Raw genomic sequence first — 16,486 nt, 5'->3', positions numbered from 1 at the left:
ATACCAATTGATTCCTCTCATTATTTTGTGCATAAAAGTGTTGAAGTAAGATAATTGAAAAATGAATATTTAACGAGATATTTTATAGTTTATGTAAAATTATGTCAAATTAAAGTATAAAATATCTTGTAAACCATTCAATTTTTGGCCATCCTAGTTTTATAACTTTTTACGACAAATATTATGAGAAATCGATTTATATAAAAAAATTAAAGTGGTTCCATTTAAAAAAATAAAAATGACCTTCAAATCTCAGAAGCGCTTCCATCCAAGGTCAAACAAATATCCCTATATTTTTTCCCTCTCCAAATCCTACAACTTTTATTTAAAAAATTTTATTATTTAACTCGGTGTTTCTGAGATATTTGAGTGGATTGTTTAAAATGGGACACCTTGTATTTCTCATTACTCTTGATAGCATTGCAGGCATAATAAATACAAAATATATTTTGTATTTATAAAAAATTATAAAGTAAGTAATTTTCCCAACTCGCCAATATACGCGCAACGCGCAAAAGTACAAGTACAGTGAGTATACAAAGTACAGTAAGTATATAGATACAAAAATACAGTGTCAACTACTGTAAATTATTTTAACCTGTAAATAACAGATGTAAAAAAAAGTGGTACAATAGGGCTCCAGGCGACGATCCACTTAAAAAAAAATCGAACGCGCCATAAGTGGAACCTCAAAGGTGGTGCGGAAGACCACTACTTATTAATAGTATTAATAAAATTACCAATCTACATCTATTTGACTGCAGTTTTAATATGCTACTGTGTTCCTCCACTAATTTCCACAGTACATGTATATGTAGTTGCTGCAGTAACTCTTGCTAATATGCAGTAGTTTAAAATAAATAATTAAAAGCTTTGCAGGCGTGTAATCTTTTATGTTGATAAATGTAAAATAACAAGCATAGCTAAACGAGTAAGGCGAATGGCAAGAATATTAAAAATCTCGTGTTTGAAAACTGTGATTTTGTAACTTTTTTTCCTTTTTTGATATTTATTTTAAGTAAATTATTAGATAATGTTTTTGGCTAAAAGAAATTATTTTATCTTTATTAAAAATATTCGCATATGTTAAATTAGCACTTTGTTGCAACATTGTAAAATAACTTCATTTTTCTATTAACAATAGCAGATCTGTATTATTTCTAAAATTGTTAGTTTAATATATGCGAATATTAATAATAAATAGAAAATATTATTTTTTTGGGCAAAAAAATATTATCTAATAATTTACTATGTTAGAAACAAATGTGGAAAAAAGAAAAAAAAGTTGCACGAAGCAGGTTTCGAACAGGTGATCTCTAATATTCCAGCCACTCGCCTCAGAATTTCTTTTCTGAATCAGAAACGCTTGCTTTTAACATGCAAGTAGCATGCATTTATCGTCTGTTGTGTCGGCTCGGTGGAAGGGAGCGTTCGCTCTCTTCCATTGGTTGAACGGCCGAGCTCACACGGATACGTGACGTAGCGCTTCTGTAAGGTTGTGTGAGGCAGCGGAGCCGGGACCGCTGTGGGAAATATCGCATCACTGGCAGAGCGTAACCAGAGGCAAATTTGTCTCGCCGTTTTTCTCACGTTGCCTCGCAAGGCACGTAAAAGAAAAACAGAGTCCCAGCTTCGGCCGCACTCTTCAACCAAGCGGCCCGCTGACTCATCAGTACCGCCGTCACCTCCTCAGACTCTAGCGTGGAAGCTAATTCCCCTAGAGTTCTGCGTCCGGTTGACTCGGCCACCAAGGGACACTCTCGTTGCGGGTGACATCCGAATTCGGAGATCTCTCTCTCCTCGGTACACAGAGCATTCTGTTACGCCGAGAGCCGAGACGGTTGCATCTTCAGGCACACCGGAAACTCGTTCCGTGGCCATCCAGACCTCGCCGCCTAGAGCGTGCTCAGAGAGCAGTTGCAAGACGGAAGACCACTTTCCAAACGGAGTTCCTCCAACACCAGGAAAGGGGATGCAACGAGCGAATTCAATAGAACCGTCCTTTTTAGGACCCGTTCAATATATGAAGACGCGGCCGGTAATTTCTTACCGCGCCCGTCAATTTTTCTTTTAACTTCTCGGTCTTACACACATACCGAGAAAGCGCCTCTGGCGCAATCAATTAATTCAAACAGAATACAACACGTGTATATATATATATATTCATTTCTCTGACGAGGAAAATAAATTATATTTTCTACGAAATTGGTTTTCATAATCTTTAACCAAGTCGAACACATCCTTTGGGCAATACACCCATACAATATATAATTAAATTTAATTATCAAACATTTATTTATTCTGTGGCAAATAAGTACAACACTTTCCGATAAAAAATAAAGCGTATAAAAAAACAAAACGTATTCTTTTTTTAATATGTATTTATCGATTACTTTTTAACATTTATATTATATATTTTATTTATTTTATAAACATGTAATCTTTTAACATACTGCAATACTCACAAAGTTTGTAACTTAAAATTACATAATACCTATAGTAAATTTGCTTTATATTTTGTACTTAATACGTCTGAGCAGTACGTTAGCTTTTTGTAAAGAAAAGTATGCATTCAATGCACTAATATTAAAAACAACATAATTAAACAAATAATTACATTGTATGACAAGCAATTTATATCACAACTAGCTAATTTTTATAGATAAAAAAAATAAAATAAATTTGTCACATATTGCTATTAAAGATACAAAATTAAAAAAGATATGAAAAGTAAACAATTAAAATTATATCACAGCATGTCATTATTGACTTTAAAGCAAATGTTTAATTCCTCTGATTGTTCCATCATTTTTCGTAAATCCAGAAATATTACACTTTTTGGCACTAAACACATGTAGTTTATTGTTTAGCTGGGAGTACAAGAAACTCGCACTTTCGGCAACCTCGTGCTGCTGCTACTGAGCAAGTTTTTGGTGCGCACTCAGTGCGGTTCAGTGAAAAACGCTATTAGAGCTCGTGTCGAATTTATGCACTAACGTGCAAAAACTCGGCACTCAACTTCTCACTGAAACAGCGCGCTCCGTCTCCGTGCGCACCGAAACGCCCAGTGAAATACGTTGCCCTCATCTAGTGCGCACAAGTGCGACCAGTGAAAAACGCTATCAATCTCAGACATGAAGGATCATTTCTAATTGCTTCCATTTCATTTACCAAAGATTGATTACAATTAAAATAAATCCTAGTGTTATTTTGAATATTTATATTTGGCAAGTTGTTAGAATTGCGCCTAAATATTGCAATTTCTTGTTTAACTTCATCATCTATACGGGGCATCTGTCGTGTATTGCCCAAAAGATTGCAAATGAAGCATCTGAGTCTGTGAGCCATTATGTTATATTACACAACTGAGAATTCAATTTAAAAAAGCAGCGAGTAAATAGCACAATCAGAGATTGAAAAATATGAGGACAATTCAATGATATTGCATTCTAACTACGTAATAGCAGAATATTTAAAATTTGAAATAAACGGAAGAAACAATGCAATAGCCTATGGCCGTAGCCAGTTATAGAATAGAAAATGCCTTTCGCTTGCGAGAAACTGAATGATATGTATACGGGGTATATATGTATATGGGCACTTGAAATCAATTTTCAAAATGCTCGGCAATACGTTCAATATTCAAAATGCTAAACATATTGGAGAATATTATAGAATAGCGAGTGCAATAATAAATAGATATCATCCTCCAATTAATATGCAAAATGCAACTGTTGAGGTCGCCAGAAATATGCTCCAACGGAGAAACGATGCAAATGTAGTTCAAGCGCGAGTGGAGATTGACAGTTTACGTTATAGGAATGCTCAATGGCAAAGATTACATGAACAAGTTCCAAGGTTTCCACGACTTGAAAATAGATTATTTGCGAGATTTGACTATAGGCGTTTATCAAGTTAATCTCTCACCTTCATATATTCAAGATAAACTGCAGAGAAATGATGATGATGAATTGCAAATTGACACTGTTTGAAGAGAACAATCTCATAAGGGTAAGAGTTTATTCCAGATTTCGAAATCGCACAAAGCATCAAGTTTTCATTTCATATGTCCCCGAAAATGAAGTTGAACAAGAAGTAATAAATGGTTATTATTGCACTTGTCAATCTAGTGCAAGAACATTAGGTACATGCGCCCATGTGACAAGCATTTTGTGGTATCTTGGATATGTTTGTTATCAGAGGGGTGTAAAATATCCAGATGGAAATCTACTAAATACAACTAGAGATGCAGCAAATAGAGGAAATCAAGAAAATATTGATGGAGTGGAGATTGTGATAGAAGAAAGGTAAGTTAGGGGGATTATTACTTTAAATACGTATGCAAGAACACATACGCGCGCAAGCACGCATAGAGCAGATAGGGTTTGGAGTCGTTAACTACCGTGGGATTGACGAACCATGGGGTCCCTATCTCTGCTGTGCGACACACACACACACACAAAAGAGATGTAAATCCGACTGGGTAACCTCTGTTACGTCCTGATAGATGTTGAATTTTTTTCGTTGGGCTCGGCGATCAACGTAAACGGGCCTGACCGCACGAGCCGAGCGGCACGTTTAGGACTTGCGACGGGTCAGCGACTGGAAGAGTCGTTTTTATTCCATCGACAAGTCAACCGCTTGTGGTTCCCTTTTTGGGTCAAGGAATTGAATCCCTTTTACCCGGGACGGAACCTTTGTGCGCAATTTGAGAGGGAAGGTGTGAGGGAAGGCCTGGAGGAATTATGAAAGGCCTTAAAGCTTCCATGTTGTTTCTCATTTAAAAATGCAAAAATTAATGATAACAATGGCGAAATATATCTTAAATTCTAGGGAAAATGTTCGGAATGTAACACAGTTATTAATGCGTATAGTGTTAACAAACCAACAGCAGACGGTCTTGATATTTATGTATCTACTAGTGACACAAGAGACATAAAACATATAAAAAAACGTCAATTGCGCGGTACTCATAGAGCAAATGTTGTAAAGGAGATATGTGCATCATCGGTATACGCGTGGAGAAGAGAGAAAGCGAACGAAGTAATGACGTTTGGAGACGTAGAGCCGGCGCATCTATATAATGAAAATGTGTTACGTAAAGCAAAACAATTAGAAAAAGATCGGATATTAGGATTAAGCAATGTCTCCGATCCGATCGTATCGATTGCTAAGTTAAAATATAAACTCGAGTTTGCAGGCTGTATAAGAAATATAGGTATGGATAAGTTTTTTGTTATGTATTGGAGCAACAAACAAATATTTCTATATAAAAAATTTATTAAACAACAAGCTGTTACAAAAGATATTTTAAGCATAGATGCTACTGGATCGTTGATTAAACGCATTACAAGACCTGACGGTTCATCAAATGCAGTATTTCTATATCAAGCCGTGGTTCCCTTTAATGGAAAGATATTGCCAGTATCTCAAATGATCTCAGAGAAACACGATACGAATATGTTATCTTTTTGGTTACGAGAATGGTTGCGTACGCCTATTCCTTGTCCCTTTGAAATCGTAACAGATTATTCTCTCGCGTTACTAAACGCAATTAGCCTTGCTTTTAACGATATAAATTTAAATACTTATATTGAACAGTGTATGTCATTTTTAGAAACTTGCGACTACACACAGAGACCAAAGTGCATTATACGCCTTGATATCGCGCATTTATTGAAACAAGTGTGCCGATGGAAATGTTTTGATGGCAAACATATGCGGATTAAAGATTTTTATGTACGTTGCACCGCTTTTTTTACGAAATGCACAAATATCGACAAATTCCATCTCATTTGTCGAAATATCTTAACGGTAGCAAATTCTGATAGCGAAGAAATATCTACCGATGAGGTAGATAATTGTTTTAGCGCACAACAGAAATTAATTCAATTAATTAAGAATGATGAAACCTTGTGCAATACTGATTGTGAAACAGATTCTCTAAATAAAAATTGGATAAATGCCTTGGATGACGAATGCGGTAAGAAAATAACAATTTTTTTACGGCATATAGAATCTAAAAGCAAACCCAATCACACTGGTGAAAGGCCTAATCCATATTGGTGCCCTCAATTTGGTAGCAATTTACTTAAAATTGCTAAACATTTTCCTCTGTGGATAGGAGTAATGTCGATCCGCATAGCATCTTCTGCTTGCAGCGAGGAATATTTCAGAGAAGTAAAACAGTTAGTTTTTAAAGGTGCCAAATGTATGACAAATTTCTTGTTATGCACATCAGGTCGCTTGCAGGCGCCATGAAAATCTTACATGCAGCTGATTTGCATGCCATGTCTAACGATATTGACGATAATGTTGAAAACATCGATCCAAATAAATGTATTAATAGTCCTAATATTACACGAGATATTACAAATAATAGTTCTAATATTGTAGATGATCCTGCGGCCGATGCAAGAAATTTTTCAATTCAGGATACAACAACTGTGCATACTAATATTCCTTCTGCGCTTACTAATAGCGATACTGAGAATGACAATATTTTCGAGGGCTCTACTGACGTTAATTTGACATGTCATACATATCTTAACAAAGTAGAAAATTTGAGAGGTAAAAACAACAATCCAAAAAGCCCTGGTAAGTATTTAACCAATTGTCCGGATGTCGAAAGCATTCATCTGAAACCAAAATTTATTACAACATTACCATTACTAAAAAATGGCAGTACTCTAAGTCCGGTGATACTTAATAAAAAACCTATCATGCTTATAAATACATGTCCTTTTGACGCAATCGCTCAGACGCTATTAGTCGGATACTGCGATTGGGCAAATTTTCATTTTTATTTACAGGACACGCAAAATCAAGATCTATAGAGAGAAGGTTACCTAACCTAACCTAACCTCACGCGCAAAGAGGGACGCGCGGCAAGAGGGGCACATGCTGAGCGGGGTGAGCGGCAAGAGGGGCAATGATGATCTCATCGACGAACAGTAGCTGTCTCTCTCGCACGCTTTAGTGTTTTCTCTCTCGCTCCTTTAATATAGAAATGCTTTGAGTTTTTATCGAAAAAATACTTTTATTTTGTAAAATAATGATAGCACTGGAAATTGCGTAATAAAAATTGAAAAGTAAATTAAAAAGGCGCTATAAATTACATATATTGCAAATTATAGCGCTAGATATTTAACGTTTATAATGTTAAATATCGCTGCAACAGATGCATTTGTGATACAAATTGCTTTGTATTTGTATTTAGACTGTAATATCAATAAAAATAAAATATAATTTGGGGACATACACAAAAAACATCATTTGTAAAGTAGTAAAATAAAAGAAAAAATAGTACATATTTAAAAATTATTTTTAAAATAATATTTACTATTTATATGCATTATTTACAAAAAAAAATACTATAAAGAAATTTATTTTTTATATTTAATTGTGAAAACCTCAAAAATTGTCAAGAAATTGTAACTGAAATTCAAATGTAAGTACAATTCTAGGATAATATAAAAAACATCATACACAAATTTATTATGATACAAACTTAAATAATGAAATTGTAATATATGTTTCAACATTGCAAATGTGAATATTTATATAATAAAATTTACAAAGTGTTAACAATTTTCAAATATTTGCTAATAAAATATTATTGAAATGTTTCTGTTGAAATCTTAAAATAATTCTTTAAAACAAATATGATGGGGTATATATTAAGGATCATTAAATATACGGCAACATTGTGATTATAAAATTTTATAAGTATCTATAATAAAAATTAAGTATAATTTATTTGCATTAAATTAATTAATAATTTCTTTATATTAACAGATTAATACAACATATATGTATTTTTATTATTATAGATACTTATAAAAATTTTATTATTATACTTATTTACTTATTATATTTATTATACTTAATTTTTATTATAGATACTTATAAAATTTTATAATCACAATGTTGCCGCATATTTAATGATCCCTAATATATACCCCATCATATTTGTTTTAAAGAATTATTTTAAGATTTCAACAGAAACATTTCAATAATATTTTATTAGCAAATATTTGAAAATTGTTAACACTTTGTAAATTTTATCATATAAATATTCACATTTGCAATGTTGAAACATATATTACAATTTCATTATTTAAGTTTGTATCATAATAAATTTGTGTATAATGCTTTTTATATTATCCTAGAATTGTACTTACATTTGAATTTCAGTTACAATTTCTTGACAATTTTTGAGGTTTTCACAATTAAATATAAAAAATAAATTTCTTTATAGTATTTTTTTTGTAAATAATGCATATAAACAGTAAATATTATTTTAAAAATAATTTTTAAATATGTACTATTTTTTCTTTTATTTTACTACTTTACAAATGATGTTTTTTGTGTATATCCCCAAATTATATTTTATTTTCATTGATATTACAGTCTAAATACGAGTACAAAGCAATTTGTATCACAAATGCATCTGTTGCAGCAATATTTAACATTATAAACGTTAAATATCTAGCGCTATAATTTGCAATATATGTAATTTATAGCGCCTTTCTAATTTACTTTTCAATTTTTATTACGCAATTTCCAGTGCTATCAATATTTTACAAAATAAAAGTATTTTTTCGATAAAAACTCAAAGCATTTCTATATTAAAGGAGCGAGAGAGAAAACACTAAAGCGTGCGAGAGAGACAGCTATTGTTCGTCGATGAGATCATCATTGCCCCTCTTGCCGCTCACCCTGCTCAGCATGTGCCCCTCTTGCCGCGCGTCCCTCTTTGCGCGTGAGGTAACCTTCTCTCTATAGATCTTGCCTCTAGTAAGAGTATGGACACCGTCCGCCATTAACAGGAAACCTGTGACGCGCTTTCAAATTTGTTTCTGTAATTTATACATAAATGAACCAAAAAATTAAAGAAAACTTAGAAAGATTATTAAGAAACTAATGTACTACATGTAATGAAAGTTGTATCTAAAAATAAACTATCTACAAAATCCTAAACAATTTTTATAACTTAAAATAAAATTAAAACTTATATATATTTTTTTATATATTTTTACAATGATATTTGCACAGTTGATATTTTATCTACCAAAAATTATTATTTCTTTTTTTTTTAGTATTGGTATAATTTCATAAAATTAGATTAGTGAATTTTTATAATTGCCAATTTCCTAATTTACAAAAAAAAATTTCTGTAGTTTTAAATCATGTGTATTATTATCGTTTCTGTAAAAAGTAGGTAAATAATTAATTTAAATCTCTCTCTCTCTAACACACAGTATATTTAAACTAAATTAATATTAAATCAAGAAGTAAATATAAGTGATATAAATAATGTAATAATAATAATAATTTAATAGTAATTGTACTTTTCTAAATAACGATTTCTATATGGACTATGATTTTAAGCAAGAGATTAATGAAACACTATTGTCTCTTTGTAATTTTTTAATAATTTTGTTGTTATAAATTTCTATATATTTCTATATATTCTTTAATTATGTCACTTTTGTTATAAATTTCTATATATTTCTATTGTGACGTGACGCTTTTCGAGCGCCGTCACAAGGGCGATAGCCCGGCCGAGGGAGCAACGAGTCCTGGTGTTGCTCCTCACGTCGAGAGAGCAACCCGCGAGACTCCACAATCTTTACGCGTTGTTTTATATGTCGTTCCCGTTTTGTATTGTTATTATCGTTTAAGTTGTAAGGCCCCGTGCGGGCGGCGTTGCGTATTTTGTGCCTCAGGGCGAAGATTCAGCATCGCCATGGAGACCGGACGCCGGGGGATCATCAACGGGTGTCACGTGTTAGTGACCCCGCAGCAAAAAAGTCAGGTACCGCGATCCCGTCGCCTCCGCCATCCAAGCCCTATCGACTAACTCCGCTTTGGTTTTAGCCACAAACGCAAAGAAACGCAGCAGCGGACCTCGCCCGGCTGCAGACGGCTTCGAGGACTTCGAAGATGCTGCACCCGGAGGGATCGGAGTATGGCCCGGCCAGCCTAACCAGTCTCTTCCGGGAACATCGACTCATCAACACAATGCCGACCGAATGATTTGAGGAAACCACAGAAAGCGGGGAGGGGGGCGCCCTGGATGAACTGTGGGCGGTTCTCAGGGGCCCCCCCTTTTTGGAAAATTGGCAGGATGCGCAGGAAGGCGACGGGAAATTAGAAGGACCTACGTGCAGAGCCGAAAAGAGTTACTGTTCGGTGTGCCGCAAGTGAGCAAGGACCAACGCCAGGACTCAGCCCAACGACGCCGAAGACGCCGAAGACGCCGATTCGATGTAAGCCGCCTCTCGGATAGCCATAGAGTTCCGTCCGGTTATGGCTGGTAGCGTGAGTCTAAAGTTCTGTGTTTAGTGTCTTTCACACAACTAACCGCGATTTCGATACCGTGAGCGCGTTTTGACGCTCAGTTACCGCATATCCAGCCGGCTCCGGATATCGCGTAAAAGCCTCTTCGTCTTCCGTGAAACAAGCACCGACAGTCTCTTTCTCGTTGCCGTGTCGATTGCCGTTCCGTTTCGTTACCGTACCGTCTTTCCGTTACCGTTTCTTTTTGGAGATACTGACTATTTGCTACCGTCTTTCTTACGATACCGATATTTTGTTACCGTTTTTGTCTCGTTATCACCGTACCGGAAGTACCGTGGGTGAATGTCCGCGACGGATTTTGCTCGGGAACGTTCTCTGCGAGACCGCTGTTACCGTCAAGTTAGCGTCTCGGCGAGAAACGTGAAAGCCCGCGAAAATAGCCGTTCCGCGACATCTCATTTCTGGCCGTTAGGCTACCATCGTTCAAAGCATATTTATTTGGCCTTCACCGGCCGCGTCGGATGGTCGTAATACAAGTCATTTGTTTTGCTGAATATCGTCGGATCAGCTGCGAATTATCGTGATCGCGTTTCCAAAATTTCATGTAGTTACCAAAATTTGTTCTCGTTACCGATTTATTGGGCGAATTGCCTTACTACCGCCGTATTAAACTATTTCCGCCGTATCGGCTCAGGCCGAACGATCCACTCATCTTTACCCTTGTAACCAAATCGTTGAAATACATTATTGTTAAATCTTAATTATTGAGTTGTCCTTGTGTTCGCCTCTACTCCAGATATCTAACGTCAAATAAAAGAACTGCGCCCCTCTGCCATATACTGAGCGGGGAGCGGCCGAGCATTTTAGAGAACTGTTGAAGTTACCGATACCGCGGTGCGATTACTCGCACCTGGCGCCCATTTCCGGTTACCGATATCGCGTGAGTTACCTTGCTCTCGAATTTTGCGGAGGACCGCGAGTTACCGAATCGTGCAGTTATTGCCGATTTCGCGAGTTACTTTGCTCCCGACGAGCGTGAAGTACCGCGAGTTACCGAATCGAGCATCTCTATCCGATACCGCGGGTTACCAAATCGAGCATTTATTGCCGATACCGCGAGTTACCTAGTTGTGCATTTACGGCCGACACCGCGTAAGTTACCTAACTCCCGAAGATCGTGGAGTACCGCGGTTACCGATTTCCATTGGGCGTGCTCCCTCGGATCTGGCGTGATTCCGAGGCTAGTTCACGTCGCACTATATATTCTTTATGTCACTTTGATTCATACTCACTTTTTTCGTAAGGCGTTTAATTCTATTTTCCGCATTTTTTAATTTTATCTTAGTTTTCTTATGTATCTTGTCTAATTTGATATAATGTTTTTGTAACTTTTCAAATTGTTTTTTATAAGATTCCGAATTATCAGTGTATGAACTAGACGTGTTCTCTCCTATCATTAATTCTTTCCTTTCAGATGTACCCGCACTGTTAGAATATATCTCATTTTCCATTTCCTTGTTACTTATGTTCTCCTTAGATATATTATGCATTATTACATTGTCTTCCTCAACAATAGCTCCATTAGGTGCTTCAACGTTGCATTTATTATCATTTGTATCTTCAATTACAACAGCTACATCTTGATTTTCATTAAGATTAGTAAAAGTAGCATCATTTACTTCACTAGTTTCTGTAGAAGATAATCATTATACATGAATTTTATTTTCTCAACAAGAAATTTGAAAGCTCTAATAAACAAAACAATAAATAAAATTTTACCTGTATCTCTAAATAAAGTTGGTACCGCATTTCTTTTTAGTTTCAGCAGGTTATCCTGACGATTATTTTCCCACATCTCAGGAGTGAAATGTACCTGTATATTCATATAAAGATTATCATTTGAAAATCTTTTCCTAACAAATATTAATATAAATAATTTTCTTTAAAAGAAATAATATACTTCACATAACGCCGAATGTTTATTAGGTGTCCAATTTTCTCTATTCATGTTGGCTACCCATATTGCACATCTTTGTGGATCATTCAGTGGAAAATAACACATTTTAAAATGTTTTTTCCATGAGTTCGTACATTTTTTTGCTGAGCAACTCGGCATCTTGCATCTTGCAAATTAAATATATTTAAATGTTTTTCCATATGTATGTTTATTTTAAGGTTAGGATTACTAATTATATGTACAATTAAGTAATATTGATAAGTAATTATGAAAGTAATAAATAAATTATAAGTTTATATTTTATTAATAATGTAATATCTTCAATAATATTATATAATATTAAATATAACATTAAATAGAACTTACGAAGTATCACAGAAATATACGACAACGTACATTGAACGCCTGACAATGTAACCTGACAACTTGCATCACTTGCATCAACAAAATATAATAATTAGTCTTAATAGGATTTAACTCAAATCGATAATATACAAATATATAAAATTGTTTATTAACTTGTATATAAAATCACGCGAATATTATTGTTTTTTATCAGTATACAATAATGAATTCAATTTTCCCTTTTCTATTTCCCTGTTACATATGGCGAATCGAAGAACCAATCAAAAATTGACTAACGGTATCCATACTCTTACTAGAGGTACTCTAGGTGATGTGAGTGGGGCTCACGGACTAAGGAATAGAGGGACCGAGTCTAAAGTCCTATAGCGTTTTCGATTATACAGGATTTGAACGACCCAGGGTTGATCAATCACTATCTTACTATAAATGCAAGTCTTTCATTGGTGGAGAGGTTGCAATGACGTCATTAACCAACCCTGGGTCGTTCAAATCCTGTATAATCGAAAACGCTACTAGTTTAGGCGAGAGGAGATGGTAATTCAAGCATGCGGGGGGGACTGCTTTCCGCCATATTAATGTAGCGATTCTCACACAGAGATTCTGTGTCTGTGACATGGTTACACTCGTGTAGTGGTGCCACTAGACATAACGAGTGACAAGCATAAAGAGATTAGGCGGTTTTATTATTGTAGTATTATAAATTTTATAAAATACTTTAACTTTTATTACTCTGAGGCTCTTCATACAGTAGACAAAATATTAGAAATAGCAATAAACATTTAATATTAAAAAGAGAAATTATTTTACATCTAACAAGAGAATAAAATATATTAATTAGTTCTGTAAGATCTCGACTTTCTTAATAAAAATGTTCAATAGTAATATTTCAAAAGTTCTATGATTTTTAAACTGCTTCGACGGTTACGTCCTATACGCGACCCTGGTTATTTATTTAATTTAATGACGACGATACTTTGATGGAAACTGGTAACTGATAGGATGACTCTTTTAAAATGATTCGACACCGACTTGGTTTCACTATTATAATATAACTTTAATATTATAAGTACAACTTTAATAATATGACTAAGTTCAACGCACGAATATCGACCCGACTGTCTCTCTATATGATTTTGATTCTTTCGACTGTTCTGGCTGGTTCGGCGATAGAGAGTGAGAATTGATCTCACGTTGCCTCGCAAGTCGACTTCTCAGAAATTTCCCGTACAATTAGATCGGTTATAATTCAATATGGTAAGTAGTTATACTATGATGATTCTAACCCAGGGGCAATGAGGGGGTGCGCGGGTGAAGAGGGGAAGGGGGTATCGGATAACAGTGGAGGGGGGTAATGACGTCATCATGTTTGGAGGAGAGGGGGTAAATGTGGAGTGGTAGGGGTATCAGATTACAATAATTTCCGGAAGAGATAAGGATTGTTAATACAAATTGTAGACATCGCGAGATAAGGATTCCCGGAAAAGATAAGGATTGTTTATTGGAAAGAGAACTGTTTACATCCTATGGTTTTTTTTCTACACATCAAAGTAGAGCGCCATGTTGTCGGAATCATTATGTTTATAGTATGCAGGTTCGTGCAGATTTACGGATTGCGTCATCGCTGTATTTTAGAACAAAGAGGCAGCATTTGAGCGCCGTTTCTTAGAGGGTGTGATAATGATTGTTAATACAAATTGTAGGCATCGCCATGTTGCTAGATGCGTCATCGTGTTTGGAGGAGAGGAGGTAATTTTGGAATGGTGGGAGGTATCAGATCACAATAATTCCCGGAAGAGATAAGATAAGGATTGTTAATGCAAATATGAGCCATCGATAGTTTTAATCAATGTCGTGTGCAACAAGCGGGTATATAAGGTCCATCATGACCAAGTCGAGGTAACAGTCGAAATGTTCATCGCGCTATTGGACGAACGTGACATTCTGAGCTTGTCCGCGGAGCAATTAGAAATCGTGCCGAAAGTGATTCTTATAAAAAACTTTTCTCGGTTTGTGGATCACGTGTGGGATAGGCTACCGGATCATTTAAGAACGGATCCGGAAGTGCAAGGTTATCGTCGGTGCTCGTTGCACTACAACTAGGGTGCGTTCCACTTAACGCCCGCAACGACTACGACCACGACCACGATATTTATCGTTCCACTAGCTAGCGGGCATTGCAGGCGAAATCTTAAGTGGAACGATTTTATGAGTAACAGTGCGTAATATCATGGATGCCATAGTCGTAATAGTGCGCCGCTATAGAGATAAATCTGAAGATTCAGACTCATCGAGTTCTGATGACGAATGGAAAGCAATATTATGTGAAAAAAAAAGCGTAAACTTCGCTCGCGAATTCAGAATTATATCACTGTTGTGGATAGCTACATGGGATTCGACTTCAAAAGTCATTTTAGGTTAGTGAATATATACAACTTTATATATTTATTTTACATATTTATTTTACATATTTATTTTATTCTCAATTATCTACATATACTTATACGTACAAGTTACTAACATTTTTTTGTTTACAGAATGTCAAGAATGACTTTTGAATATCTTCTAGAAATACTCATGCCATATTTAATAAGAAAAATAAAAGGTTGTCCGATGATCCCACCTCGTCACCAGTTAATGATAGCTATTTGGAAAATGGCGACTATGGATTCCTACAGGTAATAAAAAATTCAAAATAATGAATAAAATTTTTTATTTATAATCAAAACATATTTTAATAAATTTGTTCCTTAAAGATCTGTTTGCGATCGGTTTAATGTTGGAAGAGCAACTGCAGTTCGGGCTGTGCGCAGGATCACCCATGCACTTTTTTTAAATTCTTCAACATTTATTAAATGGCCTATTGGTGATCATGCTGTAAGGATTATGCAAGGATTCGAAGAAAGCAGTAGATTTCCGAAAACTATTGGAGCCATTGATGGGACTCATATTCGAATTGATGCTCCCAAAGAAAATCCTGTTGATTATATCAATCGTAAAGGATTTCATTCGATACAGTTACAGGTAAGAATCACGATTAATTGATCACGATTAGTCTCTTACTCTTTTAGATGTTTGATTATATGTCTACATTCATTTACAGTTGGTGTGTGATCACAGAACGTTGATCACACATTGTTATGTTGGTCATCCTGGCTCAGTTCATGACCAGCGAGTTTTTCGTCAATCTGAGATAGCCAACTATTTGAATGACGAAAATAAATTTCCACTCGACAGTCATATATTGGGAGATGCCGCATATGAGATTCATCAACATTTATTGACTCCCTTCAGAGACAACGGACATCTCACAGCAGCACAGAACAATTTTAATTATCGTCTGTCAGCAGCCAGAGTGACTGTCGAAAGATGCATCGGTCTGTTAAAGGGACGTATGAGGAGTTTACTACATTGTCTGCCTATGTCAAGAGTGGACTTAATGGCGGAATATGTGGTAGCGTGCTGTGTGATCCACAATATATGTACATTAAGAAGTGATGAAATTGAAATTATAACCATACCCCCAATTCCATCTGAATATAATAGAGATCATGATATTACGTATCAAGGAAGACAGAATGTTGGCGGAATTGCCAAAAGAAATTTGATTATGAATACTTTATAATAAAAGAAAACTTTTCATAATAAAGAAAATTCACTTAATGTAAAAGTTTATACTCTAGTATTAATGTATATATATATATTTTTTGCTCGTGTGTTATATATATATTTTTCTCAACAATATATGTAGTTTAGATAAGAATATCGTAAAATAATAAAACAATACTGGAATTTTTCAAATAAGTATTTTATTCTTTATTTTATTATTCTTTACTTATTCTTTGTAGCTTACATATAAAT

The 16,486-nt window shown here is 35.0% G+C and overlaps 1 protein-coding gene and 1 pseudogene across 1 annotated transcript; one reads left to right on the top strand and one right to left on the bottom strand.

Annotated features, from left to right (window-relative positions):
* Positions 1-7,866: 7,866 nt before the first annotated feature.
* Positions 7,867-13,153, bottom strand: LOC105669267 (THAP domain-containing protein 1-like). The gene is made up of 3 exons (XM_067360581.1): positions 12,266-13,153; positions 12,085-12,178; positions 7,867-11,995 (listed from the first exon to the last, which is right to left on the bottom strand). Exons 1-3 carry the CDS (start codon positions 12,419-12,421, stop codon positions 11,562-11,564), a joined length of 684 nt encoding a protein of 227 aa, XP_067216682.1. The 5' UTR covers positions 12,422-13,153; the 3' UTR covers positions 7,867-11,561.
* A 648-nt stretch (positions 13,154-13,801) lies between these two features.
* LOC137001778 (putative nuclease HARBI1) lies at positions 13,802-16,386 on the top strand (annotated as a pseudogene).
* The last annotated feature ends 100 nt before the right edge of the window (positions 16,387-16,486 follow it).

The sequence above is a fragment of the Linepithema humile genome, chromosome 8 (assembly GCF_040581485.1).
Source record: "Linepithema humile isolate Giens D197 chromosome 8, Lhum_UNIL_v1.0, whole genome shotgun sequence".
Lineage (NCBI taxonomy): Eukaryota > Metazoa > Arthropoda > Insecta > Hymenoptera > Formicidae > Linepithema > Linepithema humile.
Note: the sequence above shows the minus strand (reverse complement) of the source record. Positions and strands in the feature narration are given on the sequence as shown.

What these genes read in the sequence shown, in the direction of transcription:
- LOC105669267 (XM_067360581.1), bottom strand. Translation starts at nt 12,421, where the DNA reads ATGCCGAGTTGCTCAGCAAAAAAATGTACGAACTCATGGAAAAAACAT. An exon ending in AACATTCGGCGTTATGTGAA is followed by an intron (nt 12,179 to 12,265) that starts GTATATTATTTC and finishes ATGAATATACAG; the next exon opens with GTACATTTCACTCCTGAGAT. An exon ending in AACTTTATTTAGAGATACAG is followed by an intron (nt 11,996 to 12,084) that starts GTAAAATTTTAT and finishes TATCTTCTACAG; the next exon opens with AAACTAGTGAAGTAAATGAT.